This window comes from Drosophila nasuta, chromosome 3, assembly GCF_023558535.2.
Source record: "Drosophila nasuta strain 15112-1781.00 chromosome 3, ASM2355853v1, whole genome shotgun sequence".
Lineage (NCBI taxonomy): Eukaryota > Metazoa > Arthropoda > Insecta > Diptera > Drosophilidae > Drosophila > Drosophila nasuta.
This window is the reverse complement of record NC_083457.1, coordinates 23,587,401-23,614,189: the sequence shown is the minus strand read 5'-3', so window position 1 is coordinate 23,614,189 and position 26,789 is coordinate 23,587,401. Positions and strand designations below refer to the sequence as shown.

Sequence of the window (26,789 nt, the reverse complement as noted above, 5' to 3'; positions counted from 1 at the left end):
ATATCTAATGAATGCCTAAGTGAGTACACATCAATATAGCCTATCAACTAAGTATACTATATGTATGTATGTGTTTGCACATTGAAGCGTATTCGTATTAGCCAGACACACGTACGCACTTGCAACTGCAACTTGTAGTTGCATCGCTCTTTATACATATTTACTCTAAGGCTCTAAGTCCATTTACATTGAAAATTATCTGTAAATAGTATTTACTAAATACTCGTAGTTAAAACCTGAATACTGCTGCTGCATAAAAGTGTGGTTGCTTGATCATCATCCTCCTATGCTGCGGTTGCTCTTTGTTGCAGACAAAGTAGATAATAAACAAAAGTTTGACTTTTGCTTTGTTTGCTTTTGCCACACACTCACACACACACACATACATCTTCTGCACCAGCGGCATCAAATAAAATTTACTCTCTCGCATGTAAAAATATGTGTTTCATGTTTAGCTAATGAAATGCAAGTGCTTGGCCTTTGCCTTTTTGTTGTTTTTATTCATTTGAGTTGTTTTAGTCTTGCAGCGTAAAATAACAGACATTTACATAGTTTGATTACACAATTTCTGAATAATTTCATTTGATATTTGTTTAAGCTATTTTTTTTATTTTTGTTTAATTTATAATATGCTGCTCTTGTCTTACTACTATGCTTTCTAATTACTATCATCTGTCGTTATACAAAGTGAGTGAATTGGTTTAAATGTATTTATTTTTTGCAAACTGTGCGTTAATTCGTTACACATTCAGTTAGTTAGACCCGCTTCAAGTGTTTTTAATTTTAAACTTAATTTATGCTAATTAATTGAACGCGAAACATAAATATCTAATGCGTATGCTTAAATCTTGCAACACATGGAACTAACACAGTTTTGTTTTTCTCTTTTGTTGGTTTTGGAAAGCGTACAAAGTTTTTGGACCCAGCCTTTAAAACTATTTACAGGACATTTGCTTGTTCCCGTCTCCACTTTCGCCTTCAATTCCTGAGTATACTTTAGTATTCGGTATGATACTCTCTTTTTTCAGCTGGAGTTGATATGAAGAATGTTCTTGACTAGAAATTTTCTATAGTTTTAAATTGAGATCTGAAATTGATGTGAAAGTGGAGATTTTACACATGGTATTTAAATCTTTGTGTAACATTAATTTTTCTCTGACCTCTTTAAGACACAGGGAAGACATTAGAAACTTTATAAAATACACACATACATTTACATATATATATATATATATATATATATCAACTACAATACGAATATAATTAAGCGTTTTACAGTTACCATAATTCGAATATATAATTTTTATCATATGTACATCGACGTCGCTGTGTTAATAGCATATCAAAATTGTTGTTAGATTTCTCCATCGGTTGTATTTCGGGGCACGTGTGTGGTACTTTAAGGTAGGCAAGGAATATTACTTAATAGTACGTGTACTTGGGATTGTCACTGCTAAAACATCGTTTAACGCGCGCTACTAAGCTAACTTTACATCTAGATACTTAACCATTAACTAGTCATTAATCTAATACAATGCAATGTCAATTTCAATTCCATTTCCGTTTAGATCATATTTACATACCATTTTGTTAGTTGTTCTTGGTGAGTTGTTATTCTCGTAGTTAGTAGTTGACGCATATTTTTGGAATAGTAACTTTCGCTTTCACCTTTTTTTGATGGGACTTACAGATACTGGTCCTCGTTTCCTTTCAGTTGAAATCAAATTTTCGCGCTGCGAGCACGTGCCGCATGCTTGCGGCCAAAAAGTATGCGCTTGAAGGCGCGTCGGAATTCCGGATTGAAGATAGTGTAGATGACCTGTAAGAGTAGCAAATAGAAACATACAAGAAACAAAAGCAGAAATGAGTGAAAGGAAAGTATCATAGTAATAATCCTGCACGTATGCCAAACGATTGATCAATCATAATTGACTCGACAAAGCACGCAGCCAAATGGCCAAATGGCCACTTAGGCAACACGACAGGCAGACAAGCAGCTTGGGGATGGACAAATCGCATTTCCTCTTTGCATTTACGCACCGGATTGAGTGTGGAGTTGAAGTAGCCCAGCCAGAGGAAGAGCGATGCAACTGCTGGATGAATTTCGCAAGCCTTGCACAGGCTCATTGTGAGTGCCATCACAAAGAAGGGCAGCCAACAGATGACAAAGGCGCCGGTGATGATGGCCAATGTTTGTGCTGCCTTCCGTTCTCGCTTCGCCTCCAATAGCTGCCGGCGCTTGGCCAGCTTTTGATGGGGATTCGCAATGCTCGACAGCACTCCCTTGCCACCACCCATTGGACTAGTGCCACCTGCTCCTGCTCCTCCGCCGCTGCCCGGGGTCTGATTGCTGCTTGTTGCACCACCCATGGCGATGGATTGCGCCAACGGCGTTATGGCATTCAAATGGGAGGCGATTAGATGTTGCTGTGTGGCACTGGCTACCTGCTGGGAGAGCGTAATGATTTCGTTCGCATTGCTGGTGCGATACTGCAAGGAGAGAGACGAGAGACAAAGAGTTCGAAGATGGAGAGAATGAAAGACAAAGAGATGGTAAAAACAAGTAAGCTACTGTCAGGAGTGCTCTACTTTTAGACACCCGCTACACATTTTCAATAAAAGCAAAAGTGTGTTATATCTTCGTAAAAATATAGTAAACAAGTAAGAAAGCTACAGTCGAGTGTACTCGACTGTGAGATACCCGCTACCCATTTTAAATAAAAGCAATATATTTTGCGGTATTATTCTCAAAATACACCAAATATAGTGCAAAAATATTAAAAAATATACAAAATTGTATATTTAGTATATCGGTGTAGTACCGCATTCAAAATATACCATAGACGGCACAATATAATAGATTGTCGGCCAAAGCAACTAAGAGCCCTAGTAAGTTGTCGTTTTTGCCCATACAAAAGTATTTCTTTAATAACTTCCACAATTTTCATCTGATCGCAACCAAATTTTCAGGAATCATAGCTACTATACTATTGTGTATACCAAAATTCGCAACTTTAGCTTTAAAATCACGCTTGTTATTCGATTTTTTGGATTTGCGGGGGCGGAGTGCAAAATTTTGAAACAAACTTGATCTGCGTGCAAACATAACAAATGCTGTCGAAAAAATTATAGCTCTATCTCTGATAGTCTCTGAGATCCAGTGTTTCATACGGACAGACGGACATAGCTAAATCGTCTCGGCTGTTGACGCTGATCAAGAATATATATACTTTATAGGGTCGGAGATGCCTCGTTCTACCTGTTTTCCTGCCGGCACAAAGTTATAATACCCTTCTACCCTATGGGTAGCGGGTATAATAAATAAGAAATAAGGTTACTATCGGGAGTGCTCGACTGTGAACTATCCGCTACCCAACAACAACATTGATCTGTATTATCTTTTAAATATACCAAAAGAATATGATAGACAAATATCAAAGTATACCAAAAACTATATTTCTACCTATTTTCAATAACAGCAAAACAGTGCAGAAATATAGAAATAGAAAAAAAATCCTCCGAAAAAATACTTAAATATACTAAGAGCTATATTTATAGAAATATTTAATAAAAACAAAACAACGCTTAAATATTATTTCAATTTACCAAATAAACCTGTTGAAAAAATACTAAAATATACCAAAAGTTATATTTCGATTATTGGTATTCAAAATATACGAAATTATCAATAAAAGTAATTATCAACAGTAAAACATATCAGCAAATATCAATTAATTGCTTGAATGAGTCCTAAGTTTTTTTTTATCTTATCACGAGAGTAATTATTATTACGTGTACCTATTGAGACTCTTGGTTTGAATTTACGATTGCTATACGAGTAGCAATATCAAGTGTTCTCAAAAAATCAAGCTATATCATTTATGGTGTCTGAGATCTAGGCGTTCATACAGTGATAGACTGCTGTAAAGTCACACTTATCAAGAATGCATATACATATGCATAGGGTACCATTACCTGTAGCCACAAAGTTACAATACCCTTCTACCCTTCGGTTAACGGGTATCCAAACACAAGGTAATGGGTTTGTTTAACTGTTTGGTTACTTACATCGTCCGCATCGCTGGATATGGTGGTCAGTTCGGTGCCCGCATGGCTTTTGTTATCATAGTTGCTGGTGCTGAACTCCGTCTCCTCGCGTGTAATAGCCAAACTGGCAAAGTCAACCGCAATGGCGGCCACCGAGCGAGCCACTGCACCTTCGGATCCCGCAATGATGTTGGCCGTATTTGATTTTCGTCCAAAGCAAATCTTCATGCGTTTGCGTGTGCGTCGCTGTGGCTGTCCATCGCCAGCTCCATTTTCCTCGACATCCTGTTCACGCTTGGCCATGCGACGCTTCCCCCGTTGCTCCTTTTGCAGTTCACGCGCTGTCGAATCGTACTACAGCAAAATAAAATATTAAAATAATTATGGAGAATTTTCATGGTTCATTATTAGACGATTTGCATAAAAGAATAATTAAAAGCAGAAATGCGCTCTCTCTTTAATTAAGTATTTAATAAAATATTTAGTTAGGACGCTGCAAATTAAATAGACGTCTGGTTCAGCCGTCTCTTCAACTATTTGGCTGTTTGATTCACAAATAGAATCCATTACAGCTACACCAACGACTACAAAAGAGAGCGCAGAGTAGCTGTGTAAGTGATGCTAGTCGCACCCCAGAGGCACATTTTGTTTTCTATCTCTATATATATTCTACAATTCAGCGGAATTCGGTGCTTTATTCCAGCGAAACGCAACCCATTCATGAAACGAGCCCAAATGGAGGGAGCATAAATCCTGGCTGTGGCATTGTTGGGGCTTCAAGTGCTCGCTGGGGCCACATGCTAATGGGCAGCAAAGGATTCGCATTATTGTTTCGGTTAATGACACGTTCATTGTGACTGCCAGATGGGTTATCATCATCATCTCAAATTTCATTAGTTGACTGCCACTCACTGCGTATGCGTAATAATCTTTTGCTATTGTGACAAGCATCCCACAAAAATGTATCACTTTAATTGTGGGCCAATCTCGTGCTCATTAGTAGCACGACACGTGTCGTACACGAACATACGAATCGATTACTCACCTCTGTTTCAGTTAGCCGCACATTGAATGACTTTTGTGTGCGACGCTGAATGCGCTTTCGGGCGATTAAATAGATCTTCCAGTATAGGAACAAGATGACCAACAATGGCACATAGAAGGTGCAACATGTGGCGAATATCTGCAGCAGAAATACGAGACAATGATGGACTGCGTGATATTTAGCAAATTTGCTATTAAATGCCTGATACCTGATAGGCCACATCCTGTGAAACCATGCACTGCTGTTCTTCGATGCGACTCATGTAGTCGGGATCCTTCCAGCCGAATTGCGGTGCTAGCGAGACAATCAATGCGGCAAACCACACGCAGAAGATCATCAAGAATACTCTCTTCGGTGTACGCAAATTGTTGTAATCGATATTCGTAACGGTCCAGTATCTAAACACACGTACAACGTAGCGTATGCGTAATGTGCTAAACTGCCAAATAATTGCTTTATGATGATTTCACACTCACCTATCCGCTGCAATGGCCACCAGATGGAGAATGGAAGCTGTGCAGCAAAGCACATCGCATGAGGTCCAAATGTCACAGAGCTCGGGTCCCAGTATCCAGCCATTGCTTATCTGAAGATTTGTGAAAAGAACAAGTCAGAGATTTGAGTGTTTTTGCCAGCGGGGGTTTGAGTGCAATTAAATTATGTCATTGTCTCCGACTGCTGCCAAGATGACGCAAGTTAAACAATTAACAACGCGCAATGGCTCATTACCCATATACACACACATACGCACACACGCACACACGCATACACACACACATAGAAGTTGTCTCCTTTGTGGAGAGTGTATGGCAAAGTCAACTCTTTGCGCTTAATTTCATTTGCACGCTTTTCGCTCCAAGTTTCCATTAGGGTAATGAAGTTTGTGTTGCTGCAACGTCGGCGACAACAAAGCAGCAGCAGCAACAACAGGACTCAATCTACATTTACAATAATAATAACAACTCACCTCGTAGACGGCGCCAAGTGGCATGACGAGACAAGCAACGAATAAATCAGCCACTGCCAGAGATGCCACCAAATAATTAGCAACATTCTGCAAGTTACGCTCCAGAATTATTGCGGCGATAACGAATACGTTTCCTATAAAAATTTATTATGTTATAATCGAAGTGGCAAAGATAATGAATATTTTTAGTTATTTTTAAATTTACCAATTTAATTTTGAATTAGTTTTTTGTGGCGTTGTTATAGATAACAAATATTTTTAGCTATTTTTGAGTATAGGAATTACGTCTAAAATTAACTTTGAATGATATTTATGTTAAATTGCAAAACTCCATCAGACATTGTATAAATAACAAAAACGTTAATTTTATTTTTAAATATACCAATTAAATTTAAAAATAGCTTTGTAAATTGCTGTCAGATTAGTCAAATATCTGTTAATCATACTGTAAAAATATCTATCTATTTATGAATACAACAATTTAAACAACAATTTTATAAACTTATTTCAGCATTTACAATAAAATATCTTTTAATCATAAAATGAATGTGTCAGGTACGGAATGGCATGTCAACTATTCTGTACGCAGCTATCTCATGAATGCCAATTATTAAAGTAATCATTTCATTGCCATACTACGGCATGCATGTACAACAATACCTATACGATATAAATGCGTCTGATTAATACAAATTAAATCAAGAGTTGCAAATGAATCGAGATAGCTATTTGTTTAATTGTTCAAATTGAAATTAAACTCTCTCAATAAATCTGCACAATCTGTATTTATTCACTCCGTATTTAAACGTTAAACAATTGACTTTGAGCTGGACGTGACTTGCAGCAGCAGCCATAGCAGCAGCAGCAACAACCTTTGACCTTAGACCTTATTAAAATGCCAGCAATGAAATTGGGTCAACTGTTTAACTATGCTGAAATCAATCAGCAGCCGAAGCAGGAGGAGTACTGCCAAGGACCTGTCCTAAAGTTCTCCCTAATTGCCGGCAATCGTGCAACGTATGGCCGTTGCTGTTGTGCAGCACGATGTGGCAAGGTGCTTGCAGTCTCTGTCAATTTCTGTGTGATGCAAATGAGACGCAGAAGCTGCCTGACGCCTGCCTGCCTGCCAGCCTGTTTGATGGTCTGATGGACTTGCTGCCTGCCTGCCTGGCATCGCACGCTTTGATTAAGCGCATGCAACTTGGCAAATTGTAATTGCCACAGCGACTCCCCAAAAGCATTGCCCTCAAACTTTCTGCTCTTTCCCCCAACTGCCCCCATTTTTGGGCTATTGTCTGTCTGCCGTTGCTGTTCTCATTGCTGAGAGTCTCCGCTTGTCTGCAAGTTATCAAAACGTTTTGTCCTCGCTTGGCTCGTGCCAGAAATGCATTTGCATATGATGCTTCCACTGTCTGTGTCCGTGTGTCGCTTTGTCGCCGTCGCTTTGCCCAGGATGTTGCACATACGCCGCGTGTGCCGAGCAGTCGCACACTGTTTGCTGTGTCTCTATGTCTGCGCGTGTGTGCAGGCTGAGTGCCTGCTTATGTGTGTTGGTGCTTTCGTAATTTCCATTTGACGCCTTGGCGCGCTTTTAATAGCTTTTCACGTGTCGAAGCCGACAACAACAACAATTGCAACAGCAGTGACGAAAAAAAAGCAAACAGAAATAAAGCACAAAAAAAAGAAAGCGACAAACATTTTGAAACTTTGTTTGCCGTTGTTCTCGTTGTTGTCGCATGTCGTTTGTGTGTGTGTGTGTGTGTGTGTGTGTGTCGCTGTTCGCGTGGCGTCCCAGGCGAATCCCTGAACTCCTCCCGCTCAATCGGCTCTATCTGCCACAGTCGCAGGCTAAGTGCGACGTTTAACACAAAGCTTTTTAACGCGACTCTGAGCAAAAAGTTGCCACGCTTTGCTTGCCACATGCTCTCCTACGCTCTGCTCCTTATTACTCCAAATCTCTCCACCTCCCCGCTCGGTTGCTGTCGTGTGTCGTGGCATCACAGGCAGGCAGCAAATCATCTTTGTAAGCCGAAAATCAATAAAATTTTCAAGGGGCGCAATAAAAATCTTCTGCATCATAAATTTCACTTCATTTACAGTTCACTTTGGCGGCGATATGGAAACTTTTGCACCAAATTCCCCGGCGGCATAAATTTGAGAATAATTTAACGCCTAAATCTGGCAACACGCCCACTCTCAAAACACTTTCCACAAAAAAAAAAAAACAGGAGGAGAAGATGCCAGCTCAAATTGCCAGCTGCTGCTTTAAACGGAAGCGAGGGCGACTTGAATGTATTTTTGATAAACTTTTCTCTCGTTTTTATATATATTTTTTTTGTATACTTGTTGTGTACTTGCCTATAACGGTGACGAGTATCATTAGGCCGAGCACAACGGTCATGGTTATCATCTTGACCAACAGCCAAAACTCGGCTGCAGCTCGCTCGTTGGCCGCCCTCTGTTGCTCCTCCTCGGCCGTCGCCAGTTGGTTGCTTGCATTGCTGCCGCTGCTGCTGTTGACCCCGCTGCCGACGACGCTGTTGTTGCTGTTGGTGGCATTGAGACCGCTGCTGCTGGTGCTGATGATGTTGTTGCTAATGTTCCAGCTGGTCTGGTTAATGCCACTGGCATCCAGCTGTGTCACACTGCCATTCAGTTCAATGTAGAGACTCTCGTTGAACAATATTGCTGGCAGTTCTATTTCCAAAATGCTTGGAACATCACCAATTGCCCCAAACTCCAGCAATGTTGCTGGCGTGGTCGTTGCGCCAAGCATAATGTACACGAATATTTTTTGCTGTGTGTTGCTGTTGTGTAGTAATGTGTTGTTGTGTTGCTTCTACTTAAACGCCCACTCCTTGCCAATGGGCGTGGCGGCCAATGTATGAGCGAGTGCTTAAAACAGTTCTTGTTGCTGCTGATGTTGGTGTTGCTGTTGTTGTTGATGTTGCTGTTGCTGTTGCTGCTGTTGCGACAAGGTTCGCCGTAAGCGCCTTTGTTGCTGGCGTCGCAGCTGTTGCTGTTGATTTTGTTTCAGTTGTTGTTGTTGTTGTTGCTGCTGTTGCTGGTGTGCTTGTCGCTCGTGTTGGTGCCGTTGTTGCGGGTGATAAAGCGCCTTAATCGTGCTTGCCAAGCACTTAACACGTAAACTGAAATGACGAAAGCAACAACGAGAATGAAAGAGACAGAGAGTCAGTGAGTGAGCATGAAAGAGAGATGGGGGGAAGTGATAGCTAAAGAGATAGACTGTCAGTTGTGAATGGCAAACATAAAGAGACCAACAACAAAATGCGACCAAAAATAAATCATTTGATTTGCCACCAAAATCCGAGCACAGACAGCGACAACAACAATCACGCTGACAACAACTTCAAGCGTAATCATAACGTGTCACCAAATTGCCAACTAAACATGAAAGTGCAACTAATATGATTCATTTATCTAACAGTCGTAAGTTTGTTATGCAGTGTATTACAGTCGCAGTATTTTTATTGCGCAATTGCCTTAATCTAACCTGCTGACCCCTTCTTAATCTATAAAAAAAACCCATTGATTATCTGCTATATTCAAACGAATTTCAGTTTAATTCAAAATGTTGTTCGGAGTTAAAAAACATTTCAGTTTATTTCACAATGTTGATCGGAGTACATCGATTACTGCCGCTATTGCTGCTCTGCTTGCTGCAACTGCTGCTGACAACAGCAGCTTTGCCCCAAAGAGGAGCTCGCTTCGATTCTGGAAGTCGTCTGCCCTACGAAGGACGCAGTGAATTTCACACGAATTTCAAATCGCCGCCGTTTCGCAGCGCTTGAAAGTGTTTTCTATAAAGAGCACAAAAAATAAATAAAGAATAAAGAATGCTTGCACCTTTGTGAGCACACCATTCACTTTATAATCATTTAATGCATGGGGGAGAGAGAGAGAGTGCAACTGTTGGTGGCGCCACTTGCCCTTTTGTATGCATGAGAATGCAACACATTAGGTGACCTTTGTCTCTGTCAAGGCAGCCAGCGAGGCAGCAATTCAACTAACACAACACTAAGCAACGAACAGCAGCAGCAGCGCTTTCATTTGCATGTGAGTGCAAGAGAGTGTGTGTGTGTGTGTGCATACACATTAACAAATGTGTGTGGTTGCAGGCGAAGAAAGATACACACAGACTGAGCAAACTGCCTTGACTGGCAGCGAAAGTTGCTCCTAAAGTTGTCACAACTCGTTTGCCATTCGTATGTGCAAACTCTTCAGGCTGCCCTCGCTTCAGCTGAGTCTGGCTGCTGAGCTGAAACTGTTGTATATGTGTGTCTTTTGGGTTTTTCATAGACTGGCTAAAATGTTAATGCCGTTGAACGCTGTGGGAAGGAGGCAGCCATTGGGAACAAGCAGCAACTGTGGTAGTGTGGCAGGCAGGGCGATGCGCCCAAGCAGCTCATGTGTGAGAAATATTTTCATAGTCAAGGTAAACCAGGCGCATCTCCTCCTGCCTGTCCATAAAAGTGTGCAATGCCTCCAACGCCTTGGCTCCCCTCCTCTCTCCCCCTTTCTTCCCTTTAGCTTACCTTGCCTCTGTCTCAGCTTGGCTATTAATAAATGCACTAAATGTTTGTCAGCTGCGCAGGGTTAACTGTTTTTTGTATGCTGTCTCTGTTTTTGCAACTTTTATTTTCATGTTTTACGTTTTTCTATTTGGTTGCTACTTTTCGTGCATTTCGCGAATCGCTTTTAATTATGAATGCGAGTGGTTTCACTCATGTTGTTGCAGTTGTTCATGCTACTGCTGCTGGGACTGTTGCTATTACTTTTTGTTGTTGCTGCTGTGCCAAGGCTGCTTGCTGTATATAGCAATTTTTTGTTCTGCCAAATTCCAGACGAAGGTAGCTGTGTAACAACTGTAACGGGAGCCACAACATGTAAAACAAAAAAACAAAAACTCAACGCAAAAATATAAAAACAAGTTGCTGACGTTTGCAACAAACTCGCTTTGGGGCATGCTACCCCGAAGAGGAGCGAGTTTGCTTAACAACCGCAGTCAGGGATATGGAATCCTTTTACGCTGTGTAGAATGCAGTGTATATATACCACACACACACACACTCACATTTGCTCACACTTGAATTAATTCATACTCTAATAAATATACAAAAAGTTTTCTTTTTTTTGTGTGTGTGTGTTGCCTGAAACTGGCAGCGTCGACCCCCACTCGCCCCACTTTCCTGCCGTTGTGTCAGCATAATCTTTATCAGGCTTAACTCTTTCTGTGTTTTTTTTCCTATCCGTCTCCCTCTTTCTATCTCTCTCTCTCTCTCTCGTTTTCCTACTGACTCTTCTTGTGTGGACATTTGAAAATGTGTAGCACACATTTTAATTCTATTTGCTGTGTCCATTGCCTAGAACTTTTGGGTCCCTCAATCCTTTCATCTCTTCCTCGCTCTCACGTTATTCTTTCGACTGTCTGTGGCAGTTGGACAATGTGCCAATTAGTAGTGGCTTTTTATTGAGCAAATGTTTTAATCAAATATGTATATTTTAGTTGCTAAATACCAGAACAATGCTTTGGCAATTGTTGAGCGTTGCTTTAAAGCAATTGCGATATTCAACTTTAATTGTAAATCTATAGATAGAGCATTGTGGAAAGAACTTTTAGAAATGATGAGCAGAGTCGAACTACAATCTGCACTTAAGTGCGCATTTCCTCTTGATCTTGCCCCATCATTGAACTTTCAGCATATCGAGAAAGTTTCTAATGCCGCGACACTAATTGCACTTTGTCATTGCCGTTGACGACGCATCGCGCTGCAACTGTCTGCGCCCCATTTGCTGTGTGAAGTTAGTTATTGAACTAATCAAGTGAAGCGGACGGAGCCATAAAAACTTGGACTCTTCGATTCGATTGGATTCGATTGACCTGCGGCCAAGTTGCTACCATTGCAATTTGGCCCTCAACAAATGCAATGACAAACAATAATGCAATCGCAAAAGCAGTTCTGTGGAAGTAGCTCCATGGAAACAGCAGCAACTGCAACAGCAATCTTTCTTTCACTAACGAAAAATAAATATAAAATATTTGCTTATACTTTTCTCCAGCGATTTCTGATTGCCGAAGCAGCAGCTCATAGCAATTCGCAGTGCTGAGTTATTGGTATTCTCGGGTGGATTTATGGTCTGACGATGACGATGGCGATGAGTGTTGGCAGTTGGCAGATGACTGACCTTGGAAAACGTTAAAAAAGTGCAGAAAAAAAAACGAACGAACGAAAAAAAAAATAAATAAATATTCATAAGTATTCATTATACTCACACATAAGCATAATTATGTCCTTTCACATTCATTTTTTTCGCTTCATTAGCGACGCTCTGCCGCAGGTAAATTCGTCAACATAAATATTTATACCGAGTGTCACGGGGCGACAACCGACAACCGACAGACGACAACCGACAGTCGACAGACGACAGACGAGAGACGATGAGGAGGACCGTCGACGATACGATGGCAAGGGGCAACCTCAACAATGCCCCATCCCGCACTTGACTCACAGCCGCAATCTCTGCATCTGCATGTGTATCTGTGTCACTGTGAGTGAGTGTGTATGTGAGTCTGCCCTGGTATTTGTGTGCGTGTCAATGGCTGATTTTGTATTTGATTTCACTTTTCTTTACTTTTTTTCGTCCTAATTATGCGGGTCTTTCACGTTTTGTTATTTCATTACGCGCACTCTGCACTTTGACTTTAATTTAATTTTTGTCATTTCATTTTCAATTACAACTAGAATTTAAGATTTAATTCTGTTTACATTTTTGATTGATTTAATTAGATTTTGATTTTCCACTTTTTGTGTTGTTTGTTTTCTCAACCAAGTGTGTGTTGTCAGTCTTGAAGCTGGGAACTGTTTTGGTCTTTAATGTCCTGTTGCTGGCGGTTCAGCACATGCGTCTTTAACCTATACCCAAGCATAACTATTGACAAACTGCCTCAATGTGGCCGTTTCTGGCGAAGGCTCAAAGCACAACCAGCTGATTTCCTGTAGACTTTGCCAACGCACGCGCCTGCCGCATGCCACGCTCTTATACTGTGTGGAAAGTCTCCACGTCTCCAATTTAAGAGAATGCCAGTTTTTCGAGATCGAAAAAAGGGAATTGGAGCTCTGTGTTCTGTTCTGTTCTGTTCTCTCTCTTAATAATGCGGCTGCCTGTTGAGGGCTGCGCCACGGTAATTTGTTGCGCCTCAAATTCACTGCAATTAAATCATTTAAGTGCAACAGCATCAAGCTGAAGCTCAAGCTCAAGCTAAGCTGCTGCAATTGTGGTAACACTCAGCAGTCAGATGGGGGATTTCCGCCTCAATGAAGCTGCAAAGCCAAACAAACTTTTCTTTTTTTTTTTTTGGCCAGCTCCATTTGCATGCTGCACGCTCCAGGCAACTTTCAACAATGCCGCGTTTTATGCAGAAGTAGAAGAAGTAGAAGAAGGGGATTTGCATTTAAGCAGTTTTTAATATGACTAATGCAGCGGCGTGGCCACCACAAGTTGGACTGCCTTTTGGTGGAAGCTCTGCCGCACCCAATCACTTACCACAAACATTGGCTACTGGACTCTGCAGCTGTGTCTGCGTGCCTCTCTGTTTTTTTTTTGTCCTTCATCTAATGCGCATTAAGCTTAGTCTACTATGCGGCATTATTGGCATTTTCGATATTTGCGTCCATTTTGAAGGCCATTTCTATGCAGTCGCCGTAAAGTGCCACATTCCCAAGCATCCAAGCACCCAAACATTCGCTTCACCCTTGCCACTGCCCCCGCCTCACATGGCGCTTCAACTCGACTTTCGAAGTGGCCAAGTGGCTGCTTAGGAGAGCTGCTTCGTTTGCCATTTGATTTCCGCCGCCATCAGAGCTTTGTTATTGGCCCAGTCCATGTCTGGGGGCCATCGTAAATTAGCAGCGGTTTATTGCCAGTACGTGACATTTTGGACACGTCCCGGCGTCTGCAATTATTACGACGTCCATTCATTTGCTGGTCAGCAACCACCTCCACTCTCTAGTCTCTTGACTGCTGCTGGTCGGCCTTTTGTGATTGTCTTTTAAGTTAGCATTGCCTTTGTGGCTTATGTGGGGTCACGACCCATTCTCTGGCTCTGCCACTTTAACATTTCCTTCTTCAATATTTGAACAACAATAAAACTTTGATTGTTGCATTTGTGCCTTGCTCTATAAAATATGCGCCACTCTCCTTTCCGCTTACTCTGCAGCCTCACATAAAACACTGCCAACAATTTAGTCAAGTTTTGCGTTAGGCGCATATTACGTATACGACGCGTGGCGCTGACTCAATTTAATGCCTTTGAGTGGCCAACAAAAGCAAGACTACAAACGGACTACTTGAACTCTAATGGCAATCAACACGATTGTGACTGATTATTGAATTGCACTCTTATCATTAATACCAACGAAACGATAATTGCCTTTGAAACTTGCCCACTCTAAATTAAAGTGAAACTCTCTATAGGATTTCTTACTGCACTTGAAATAAAAGTTAATAATGATTGCGTACTCTTTATTGAAATCTTCACTTCCCTGGCAACTTCCTGCTTTATAGTATTTTATTGTAGAAAAGTTCGAGCACTGCAATTATTTAAAGACCGTAGGGGCTAAAGAAAATTCCGACCATTGGGAGAATTTTAATTAAATGCGTATTTGTTGCTCTTGTTATTGTTGCTGCTGCAATAAGCAATCTGGTTGCTGCAATAAGCCATTTTCAATGCGCGCCCGATGGCAATTTTAACCTATACATTTAATAAGTGTGCACATCATCCTAATGAGCCAGAAAGTTAAAGCTGTAATGCAATCGCAACACTCACGACTGACAAAGACCCCTGCAGCAAGCTACGTGTAGCAGTTGAAAACTATCTGCGAGTGCGTGTGTGTCTCTGTTTGTCTATATGGCTTTGTGTGTGTGATGGGGAGCATTAAGAGCAAGGGCGAGCTTTTGCCATTGCCAGAGTGCGTGACATAAAATCAACTTTCCCCTAGCTATTAAACGTGCTGCACTTTAGTATGGCTGCCACAGCGAATGTTGCTGCTGATGCAAGGCCAATTGCAGCAGAAGTTTGTTGACTTTTTGCCATTGTTTCGAATGGCTAAAAAGTTAAGCAAAAAGCTTAATAATTTGCTCTTATAAGCGAAGCGGGCAACAGATAAGCAAACGAAACTGTCAACTAACAACTGACAACCGAAAATGAGCTCAAATTTTATGTGTGGTAAGGCAAGACAAAGCAAAAGGCAAGGGAACGATAGCGAAGGAATCATCAGTTCATTTTCAAGTTTATATATGCCAATAAACTTGCTACACACTAACACACATAAACACACACACACTCGCACATGCACAACACAATAATTACATATAATAAAAACAATTTTGGGCATTTTATGAGCGCATAAAACCGTAGCATATTTTCAGGCGGCGCACTAAATTATTTGCAGTTGTGCGACGAGAACAACAATCAGAGCAGCATCGACCGGTTGACGCTGCCAAAATGAATTTACTGATGAATTGCGGTTTAGTTTTACGAGATGCCCTGAGACAACATACACTATAAATGTATATTTTCTGATATATATACTATATGATCTCGTTTGTTCTTTGTGTCGCTCTCTCTCTCTCTCTGTCTCTCTCTTTTTGGTCTCTCTAAGTCTCCCTCTCGCGCGTAATACTTTTTTATGAGCAGCGGAAAACAAAGCTACGCATCGCTGCGTCAACGTTTTATGTGTATTTAATGTTTGTTTGTTAATAAAATCGAGACACAATAACAATGTCAACGCCAAAAACAAAGCCGAAGCTGAAGCTAAAATGGCATCCAAGCCAAGGACATGACCAAGGATCTGTTAGAGTTTTATATGATATTTTAATGTGCGCACTTTGACACTTTTAATGAATGCCTAGCATTAATTTTCTTAATGAGCGCGCTCATTTAAACCTTACTAAGTGTGGCGAAAAGGCAGTAGCCGAAAAAAGAAGCCAAATACAAGTTAAATTAAATAAAAAGGAAAACAAAAGCGAAGCGAACAAAATGAAAATGAAAATGAAAAGATTGACAAATGCGTGTGGCATTGGCAATGGCGAAAATGCTTGCGCTCTCTTTTGAGGCGAATGACTTTGCGAATGACAATGGCCCAAACAATTTCCTCTTCATCATTGCTACATAATGAAGTTTGAACAAAAAGCCATTGCCACACACACTTATAGCGCACACACATAGATAGAGGGAACTACACACATGAGTGACGTTGGTCGGACTGGAGACTGAGAGAAGGACATCGAAACGTGGCCCGGTCAGCTTAATGAGCCGCACTAAATTCACACGAAAACTTTTGGCCAAATGCTCTAGAGAGCTGCTCATCGGGTTTAGGGAGCAACAGCAGCAGCAGAAACAACAGCAGCAGTCGCAGGGGATGTATGGATGGGGGCCAACTATTTATCGCTGATGCCCGGACAAATGTTCTGCACTCGGGCGACTGGCAGGAATTTATTGACACACTCAATCGAACGCTTTGATCGTAATCCCTTTGCTTTCTTTTGCCCAGTTTTCATCTCAGTTTCAGCCAATAAACAACAACAACAACAACAACAGGAAGAGGAACAGAGCACAGAGATTGGGCCAAAATCACCAGCTACAAAAGTTAGTTAAGTTTCTCTTCATTTGGCTGTTTGTCTGCTGCTGCTGCTGCTGTTGTCCGCTTGTCTGTTTGACTGTTTGCTCGTTTCTCAGCTTTTCTGTTTGTTTTCTTGCCAACAAAACTTTTGGCTTTTCCGATAAGTGCATTAATTTGGCCAAGGAAATAATTGAAATCTGAACAGGAATTTTTGCAATGATACGACATCTAGTCGCTGGTCTTTTTATTGTCAGGCATTAAAATACCAAGAATAAACTTAACAAATTTACAATATATTTTATATATGTTTGGTTGTATATATATGTATAATATGTATATGTTTGTATGTATATGTAAGTCAGTGCATCAGGTGAGCATACTCGCGTTTGGAACGATTGGCTAAGTTTGTGACAATAATTTACATTTTGATTACCCTCATTAGTCAACAACAATTTCAAATTACTAAAGTTGTAAATTTTCTAAAAATTTGTGCAGGAATGTTAAGTATTGTTTTTTTCTTTTGTTTTTTGTTTTTTTTTTTTCGCTATGTACATTAGTCTAATTATCGTCATCGCTGCCGTTCTCAGCTTTATGGAACTCAAAGCTTGTGACCTTTTGATCCAAGCAGCCAACAACATCCGTTTTGGCATTTATCTCCTCCACATTTGAGGGGGCAGCTTTGTCCATTAAGTCAACCATTTGAATGTCCCCGGGGATCATCGTTATTGTCCTTCACGGAGCGCTGTTTGGTCAAAGTCCGTTTTCTCCGCTGGGGCAGATATATATAAACCAGTATCATTACCAGAAACGATATAATCACATAGACTGTTGAGAGAGAAAGATACACACAATGGATTACTTAAGTTCAGTTTCGCAATAATGTGCGACTTATACGCACTTTCCACAACAAGATTGACCATTTTGTACGTTGAACCGCGTCTGTCCAATCGACAGCCCCTTGAATGACCATAGAGCTTGGGCAGAAACCAGAGAAGAGTCAAAGAGAACCAGACCAGAATGGCCAGACGATCTCTCTTGCGCAGCCCCAAAAAGAGAAACACATTGAGAAAGAGGTTGCATGTATAAACAGCTAGCCAAACAAATGTCTCAGTGTCTATGGAAAACAAAACATCTGGTTGAATTAACGAATAATTACAAGTAAATTGAATGAAACATAAATCGTCTATCTTACCGTCCTCATACCCATATTGCAACTCCACGCACCACATTAAAAAATATGATAGCGAATAGTAGACATTGATTAGGGAAATGCCAAGGCCCAAGTCCAAAAATTTACTCATTTTGGCGTGCGACGAGTGCCGTTCCTTTCCTTTCAGCTGTGGATAGGGGTTCGCTCTTACTACATAAACAAACGTAAATCCGAACCCGAGACCGCTCGCCCAGAACGAGGGTTCAGCGTAGACTGGCGAACGTATTACTTGCCAGCCCCTCAAGAGAGCGAGAGAGCGCGAGAGAGATTAATTGCGAGAGAACGCGCCCAAAGAGAGTCTAACGACAATGAGCACGTGCTGTGGAACTTGTGCACAACAAATAAGCGTTAAATTCCATTGTTGTCTGTTTAGATAGTGAACAGTGTATACCCTTACGAATCACACAATTAATTTAAAGTGTATAAAACTTCTATATTTATATTTATTGTTATATACAATACAATATTATATATTATATATATTACAATACAATACAATAAAAAAGTTATATATTGAAATATAAAAATAACTAAAAATATACATATTAAATTTTTTAGCAGCATTTCTGTTGTAGAACCTGAGATAAGTTAATACACTCATTCGCAGAGTGTCTGGCAGTTTACTCGTAAATTGTATTTGTTAGTTGTGAAGTTAATCACAACTGAGATTGAGGTAGTACTTGGGTATTGATAAAAAGCTCATTTCAATTTGATTTTGTATTATCTGTGTCATCAGCCGTATTGATTGCTGCCTGTATTATAATTAACATTTTATCATCGTGACATTATGAATTTTTAAAAAGGGTTAATTTTATGTAGATTAATATTATTATGTATATTCCTGCATTGGCTCTTAGGTTGATTATTCTCCATGGCATATTTAACACAACTTTCGTATAAGTATTATTAGATAAATTTGTATAAAAATATTTGATTACTTTAGCTATTCTTTGATTTGCAGGTTCATTATTGTTCTTGGTCTATCAAATATATCGAGGTATTAGTTAATCAATTCGTTTAAAAGTACATATTCAATTACTATAGCTGTTGTAATATCAGTATTAAATAATACAATTTTATACTTTTTCTTTTTCATTCTTAGGAGTCATAACATAATCGTAGCTTGGAGGAGGATCGTTCACATCAACAATAACGTTAATATGAGATGATCTATCCGTATTATGAGAATCATTGTTTAAGTCGCTAGAATCTGGGACTATAGCTAAATTAATCTGGGGATCGTTATTTAAGTCATTCAAAGTTGGAGCTGTACCAAAAACAATCTGGGAATCATAATTTAAGTTGCTAGAACTTGAACCTATAACACCACCAGTGGGAGAATCATTGTGCAAGTTGGTATGATATGAACCTATAGCGGAACGAAGATTATCTGATAGATCTTCAATATTTGTTTCATCCGTTGTGAAACTTACTATTCTATTGTCAACTGGGTCGTAGCTTTTGGAGATCTTAGTGTCTGCTTTTGGTTTGTTCAGGTTAAAACCCAATATTATTGATATTATAATTGAAAATACAATAAAAACTGTGAAGAGATGGTAACATATATTAATTTAATGTTGTTTTTGTTTTATTTTTAAAAGTATTCAAGAACTTACTATTAACAATTATTGCGAAAGCCAGCATTCCGCCACTTAAGTTGCGATAGTTAGTGCCCAAAAGTCGAACAACCAATACAATTAACATTGTCGAGAACCAAACAACCGCTTCGGACTTCTCCCAATCGCGGTTGCATCCCGCAAAATTAAAGTTTATTTTTACGTTGTAAGCATAGACTATAAGCCAAATTACTAACATTCCACGTGCTGAAAAACATAATTATATATAGTCAATCAAAGAGAGGTCTATATGACTTACGTATCGTATGATTCAAGGCATTGATGAATTCGATTCCTATGTAGATTATCGAGTAGAGCACACTAACTCGAGCTGTAAAAACTGCCCACATCTTGATGGTGATTGAGTCTTCAGCCATTATCGATAACAATGAATTGTTTTCTGTTAATTATTATTAGTTCACTTTTCACTTTAACTATAGCTGACAGTATTGAGAAGCAGCCAACCTGAACAAGAGCTCTTCGAAGACTGTCAGAGCACATTTACTATATTGCGACGAATGAAATCATCAAAAGATATATAAAAGAGAGAAAGAGCAAATAAGTTAGCGAGTGGATATATAAGAGATGAAGACTGTGCAAATATAGCGTGGAAATATAGTGTGGAATCTATTCAGTTATCATAGGAATATTTTATTCAAATAACATACCCTAACAGAAAATTCATTCACAAATTAAACATCGTAATTAAAGACAAAACAAAAAGTGACATAGTAATAGATAGGAAATTCATTTTAATACTATATAATATAATGGTTGCCAGTCATTTTCTGATATTTTGCATGATATGATTGGTATTATAAAAATGCAAATCCATATTGATGTATGATTAACTTATTATAAAACAGCCTAGGATATATAAAGAACTTTTTGTGAATAATTAACTGGTCTTCAGTTAATTTTCCTTAGAGTGCTTAGCAAAACTGGATGTCGAATTTTTATAGCCGCTACCCATAGGGTAGAAAGGTATTATAACTTTCGCGTCAACAGCGTCAGCAGCATAGAAGTTAATAAATAAATAATATTTCATAGCTTGAATAGTTAATAGTATACACCCTTACCAAACATTATTTAAATTTTATAAAATTTATATATTTACATTTATTATTAAAATATATCTTACAATGCTATAAGGTAATTAGTGATATATTACAAATTTCAACGTTATTTTCGTTTTAACATCACATTTAAGTTGTTACCTGAGATAAGTAAATACACTTATACGTAGAGTTGTCAGTTTACTCGTGCATAATATTTGTTCATTCTGAAGTTAATTACACCTGAGATTGAGGTAGTACTTGAGTATTGACACAAAACGCATTGGATTTGTATCATCTGTGTCAACAGCCTTTCGATAACTGCGAGCATTACAAATAAATTTCTATCACCGTGACATTATAGATTTTTATAGTCATGCATATAAACATGGTTAATCTTTTTTAAATATGTTGATTTCTGCTTTCGTTCCTATGTTCGATATTATCCGGGACCTATCGAATACTACTATCATATTTTAATTAAAATATCAATCGTTGTGATATCAGGATTACATAATATTATATAATATAATTTTAGAGTTTTGCCATCCCACGAGTGATAGTATCATTGTAGCTTGGAGGAGGATCATTTACATTCAAGGAAACGTTAGCTTCAGCCGATCTAGCCATAATATGAGAATCATTGTGTAAGTCGCAGAAATCTGGGGCTGTAGCAAAATTATTCAGTGATTCATTGTCTGTGTCATTAAAAGCTGGGGCTGGCCAAAAAACCATCTGAGAATCATTATTAATGTTGTTAGAACTTAAGTCGGTACGATATAAGTCTGGAGATCGATGATTATATGATAGAACTTCTATATTTGTTTGCTCTGTAGCATCCGTCGCCACACTTATTGTTCTATTATTAACTTGACGGCAACTTAAGCAGCTTGAAATGTCCGCATTTGGATTGTCCACTTGGTAACCCAATAACGATATTATTATGAGTGAAAATACCATATAAACTGTGAAGAGATATTAGCATATCAAATTTTTGCTTTTTACATATTTAAGATTATTGAAGGACTTACTATTTACAAATATTGCGAATACCAATAATCCAATACTCAAATTGCGGTAATCAGTGCACACAAGTCGAATGACTAATAATATTAACGTGAAACAAAACCAAAATACTACATCAAACTTCTTCCAATTGCGACTGCATCCCGAAAAGAACAAGTTTATCAATATATTGAGGGAATAGAGTCCAAACCATATTGCCAATATTCCGACTGAAATACATAATTGTCTTTCATATGCATATACATAGGTCAATCAAATATAGGTGTATATGGCTAACCGCCTATGTAATGATCCGACGCATTGCCGATTTCTATTCCCAAGTAGATTATCGAGAAACACGCATTAATTCGGGCTGTTAAGCCTGCCCACATTTTGATGTTGCACAAGTCTTCAGCCATTATCGATAAGCAATGAATTGTTTTTGTTTATAATTACTGGTTCACTTTTTACTTTAACTTTAGTTGACAGTATTGAAAAGCAGCCAACCTGAGCGAGAGCTGTACATGGACTGGTGTCAGAGCACATTTTTGCTAAGTATCATGAAATAGCGATGTATGAAATCATCACAAGATACATACAAAATAGAGAGGGCGAGAGACTAAGAGCGAATAAGAGCTGCAAATTGTGCAAATATAGCGACCACAAAATGTGGAATCTATTCAGTTATCAAAGGAATATTTGTTCATCTTTCCAAGATCTCAGAGATTTTAAGATATAGAGCTATACAAAGTTGTAGAAGTAGAAGAAATTGTAGAAATTTATATTGCAAAAAACGGCTGTGCAGTCAGCCCTTAGTTGCATTGGTTGACAATGTGTTAAACTTTGTTCTCTATAGTAAATTTTGAATTTAATATTGTACTGATATTGGTATATTAATATTTTAAGAAAAAACCCGCACTTTTCTTTATTTAAAAAAATGGAAACGGATATGTCAAAGTCCACAACAATACATACATTAACAATATGAAGTAAAAAAATTATATCTGCTTTCAATTAATAGCTTTCTTATATCGAGCAATCAGATAACCTTCTCAAGGGAATATTGTCGTATTGTAAGACAGCGATAAACAATGACTATGATATATTAAACCATTCACTGTTAATTTGTCAATAATTAATTATTAATGTATCCGTAGCCGAGAGCTGGCAATGTTACTGGTATTTAAAATGTGCAAAATCACATTAGTCATTATCAAATGCGGACAGATTTAAAAAGCAGCCGCTTTATTCAAGTGCTCTGCGTAGACTGGTGACTTAGTTAACTGTTGGTGAGTTATGATACAAGAGAGCGTTCGAAAAAAGATTAGTTTTTAGCTCCGAGACCGAAAGAGCAAGAGAGCAGTAAAGTAGAATTGCGGGCGGTTGCGAGAATAACATTTTATTAGTAAGTAGGCTATTGCCGGTGCATGTGCACTAGAATTTGTTCATATCAAAAACAAATAGCAATCAATAACAGCTTATAGATCTTACTCAGACAAACTAAACATTACATGATAGAAATACAATTATCGAAATTATTGCTTACAATAATTATAATAAGGTGTCTTGGAAAATAAAATAAAGTTTTTGCATAGTGATCTTATTTAAGTTGTTGCCTATGAACGCTACCACAGACAACAGAGTAAAAGTCTGTCACTGCCCAAGGTAACAGATCAATATTTAAATAATAGCCCCTCAGAGAGCGATAGCGAGAGAGAGCGAAGCCAAAGAGAGGCTAATATCACCGAAAACATGTTTTAGAACTTATTCAGAACAAAAAAATTTACATTTAAAAAATTTTCTATATTTCTACATTTATCGTGAACATACAGTATAAAAAGCTATAAAGTAATTACAAATATATTACAATTTTCAACATTATTTTATTTGTAACATCACATCTAAGGCTGTTACCTGAGATAAGTTAATAAATACACTCATACGTAGAGTGTCTATCAGTTTACTTATAAGTCATATTTGTTCATTGCGAAGTTAATCACACCTGAGATTACTTGAGTATTGTTAAAATGCTCATTTCAATTTGATTTTGTATCACCTGTGTCATCAACCTTATTGATCACTATCAGCATAATAATTAACGTTTTATCATTGTGATAATAAGAAGTTTTAGAGTCATGAATATTCAAATAGTTATTTTTTTTTATAAATAATGTGATTCTTGCTTTCGTTCCTATCAGTATTGCCCGTGACCTATCGAATACTACTTTCATATTTAAATTACAAAATCAATTCTGTGATATCAGGACATTATATTACATAATATAATTTTAGAATTTTTTCTTCCCATGAGTCATAACATAATCGTAGCTTGGAGGAGGATCATTGACATCCAAAGTAGCGTTAGCATCAGCCGATCTAGCCATAATTGGAGAATCATTGTTTAAGTCACTGAAATCTGGGGCTGTAGCATTATCATTCCGGGAATCGTTGTTTATGTCATTAAAAGTTGGGGCTGTCCCAAAAACAATCTGAGAATCATTATTAGAACTTAAGTCGGTACGGTATGGGTCTATAGTAGAGCGAAGATTATGCGATAGATCTTCATCATTTGTTTCCTCTGCAGCATCCGTCGCCACACTTATTACTCTATTATTAACTTGGTCGCAACTTAAGCAGCTTGAAATGTCCGCATTAGGATTGTCCACTTGGTAACCCAATAACGATATTATTATGAGTGAAAATACCATATAAACTGTGAATAGATATTAGCATATATCAATTTCTTGATTTTTACACTTTTTAAAAATATTCAAGGACTTACTATTTACAAATATTGCGAATACCAAGAATCCAATACTCAAATTGCGGTAGTCAGTGCACACAAGTCGAATGACTAATAATATTAACGTAGTACAAAACCAAAATACTACATCAAACTTTTCCCATTTGCTGCTTCTTCCCGCAAAGAACAAATTTATCAATATATTGAAGGAATAGAGTCCAAACCATGTTGCCAACATTCCGACTGAAAAACATAATTGTCTTTCATATGCATATAACATAGGTCAATCAAATATACTATGGCGACCAAAATTGAGTGCATGTTCACGACGCAGATTTTCGTCCCCCCAAAAAACATAATCAGACCAGAAAATCCAAAAAATTGGTTTGTTTTATTTTAATGATTTAACTCTTAATAAATTCTAAGCAAAAACATTCAAAGAGACTTAAAGTAAAAACGAAAAAAACCGGATAATCTTAATCTTGCACATTGTCATTTTTTTACCTATTTTCGCTTTCTTACTTCTCTCTCAGAAAAAATCGGCAAGACTTACCGTTATATTGACTTCTTGTACACGGTCTGGCATGCTTTCTCCAAAATGTTCAAATATATGGAGGAATATAGGAATATGACTTCATTCTGCTTCAACACGCTCCCATAGGTTGCTCATTTTTGATGGAGCTGCTTCGTATTGCCGATTCATGATTGACCAAAATTTCAATCGGATTGAGGTTGGGGCTTTGTGCTGGCCACTCCATTAATTTAAAATTTTGCTTTTTCTTTCATTCCTTAACAATTTCAGCAGCATGCTTCGGATCCCCATCTTGTTGAAAAGAGTCGCAGGTCGTAAAAAAATTATTGAAGGAAAAAGTGACAATGTGCAAAATTGAGTTTATGTGGGTTTTTTCGTATTTAAATAATCAAAATAAAACAAAACAATTTTTTTTTTTTTGATTTTCTGGTATGGTTATGATTTTGTGGGCGACGAAACTCTGCGTCGTGAGCATGCACTCAATTTTGCTCACCACTGTAGGTGTATATGGCTAACCGCCTATGTAATGATCCGACGCATTGATGATTTCTATTCCCAAGTAGATTATCGAGTAGCACGCATTAATTCGGGCTGTTAAGCGTGCCCACATCTTGATGTTACACGAGTCCTCAGCCATTATCGATAACAATGAATTGTTTTCTGTGAGTTTCTGTTTATTGATTAATAGTTCACTTTTCACTTTAACTTTAGCTGACAGTATTGAGAAGCAGCCAACCTCAATGAGAGCTCTACGCAGACTGGTGTCAGAGCGTATTTTTGCTTAGTATCATGAGATAGTGACAAATTAAATCATCAGAAGATACATACAAAATAGAGAGAGAGAGAGAGGAAGAGAGAAATAATAAAAAAGAGCTGAAAGCTGTGTAAATAAATCGAGAACATAATGTGGAATCTATTCAGTTATCAAACGAATATTTGATTCAAACATTTTCACGAGACTTTCGCATACCCTTACAGAATATATATTTTTTTATTTTCAAACTTGATAGAAGTTGGAGAAGTAATTAGAGAAGCTGTCTGTCTGTCCATCTCTCCTATATCTCGGAGATTTTAAGATATAGAGCCATATAAATCAGTAGAAAACATTTAACAAATAATTGTATAGTATATGATAAAAAACGGCTGTTCAGTCGGTCCTGAACTGCATTGGTTGACGTTGTGTTAAACTTTGTTCTCTATGGTATATTTTTAATTTAATATTGCACTAATATGCCCAATATAGCCTAGGGTATATATTAGTTATTATTTGTATATTAATTAGGCATGTTTTATGACTAAATGTGAAGCGGATACTTCACTGTCGAGAACGATACAATACATACATTTGCAATTAAAAACTTTTGTTCCTTCTCCACAGAATATTGATAAATCCACATATATTTCAGCGAATTTACAATGTGCGAAATCACTTTTGACAGTATCAAATGAGGACAGATTTAAAAAGCAGCCGCTTCTATCAAGCGTTCTACGTAGACTTGTAACTGACCTTTCTGTTGGTGAGTATCGAGACAGCCTTTGAAAAAAAAAAAAAAAAATTAGTAATTCCGAGAGCGAAAGAGCAAAAGAGCGGTAAAGTAGAAATGGAAGCTATTGGGAGAAAAGTAAGAAGAGAAAGAATTAAATTTTGATAAAAAGTATTTCACGTGCACTAGAATTTGTTTATATCAAAAAAAAAAAATAGCAATCAACAGCAGCAATCAACTTACTCTGACGAACAAAAAATTACATAATAGAAATATAATTTTGCATATTTTTGCAAAATAAAATAGAGACTTTGCAAAGCGATCGTATTGAAGTTGAAGCTTAAGATCGCTACCATAGACAGCAGAGTAAAAGTTTGAATTATTTTGGTGAGCGTAGAACTGCTCAGCCCGTCAAGAGAGCGGTAGCGACAAATTAATTGAA

General features: G+C 38.2%; 1 protein-coding gene across 6 annotated transcripts; it reads right to left on the bottom strand.

Annotated features, from left to right (window-relative positions):
* Positions 1 to 1,229: 1,229 nt before the first annotated feature.
* LOC132790097 (5-hydroxytryptamine receptor 2B) lies at positions 1,230 to 26,542 on the bottom strand. Of its 6 annotated transcripts, none has more exons than XM_060798532.1 (11): positions 25,357 to 25,673; positions 24,885 to 25,154; positions 19,788 to 20,032; positions 19,529 to 19,735; positions 6,060 to 6,193; positions 5,569 to 5,678; positions 5,301 to 5,490; positions 5,093 to 5,230; positions 4,069 to 4,401; positions 2,041 to 2,490; positions 1,230 to 1,819 (listed from the first exon to the last, which is right to left on the bottom strand). In XM_060798532.1, the coding sequence occupies exons 3-11, from the start codon at positions 19,903 to 19,905 to the stop codon at positions 1,721 to 1,723; spliced, it is 1,779 nt and encodes a 592-aa protein (XP_060654515.1). In that variant the 5' UTR covers positions 19,906 to 20,032; positions 24,885 to 25,154; positions 25,357 to 25,673; the 3' UTR covers positions 1,230 to 1,720. The 6 variants fall into 6 exon arrangements, 5 of the variants coding, with proteins under 5 accessions (XP_060654515.1, XP_060654517.1, XP_060654518.1 ...); XM_060798534.1 differs by having other exon boundaries at positions 25,380 to 25,673; XM_060798535.1 differs by lacking the exons at positions 24,885 to 25,154; positions 25,357 to 25,673 and adding an exon at positions 26,207 to 26,542.
* Positions 26,543 to 26,789: the final 247 nt, after the last annotated feature.

Coding starts and splice junctions, on each gene's coding strand:
- LOC132790097 (XM_060798531.1), bottom strand. CDS start 8,835: ATGCTTGGCGCAACGACCACGCCAGCAACATTGCTGGAGTTTGGGGCA. Junction 5,231..5,300: donor CACAGGATGTGGCCTATCAG/GTATCAGGCATT, acceptor TTTCTGCTGCAG/ATATTCGCCACATGTTGCAC. Junction 1,820..2,040: donor TCAACTCCACACTCAATCCG/GTGCGTAAATGC, acceptor CTACTCTTACAG/GTCATCTACACTATCTTCAA.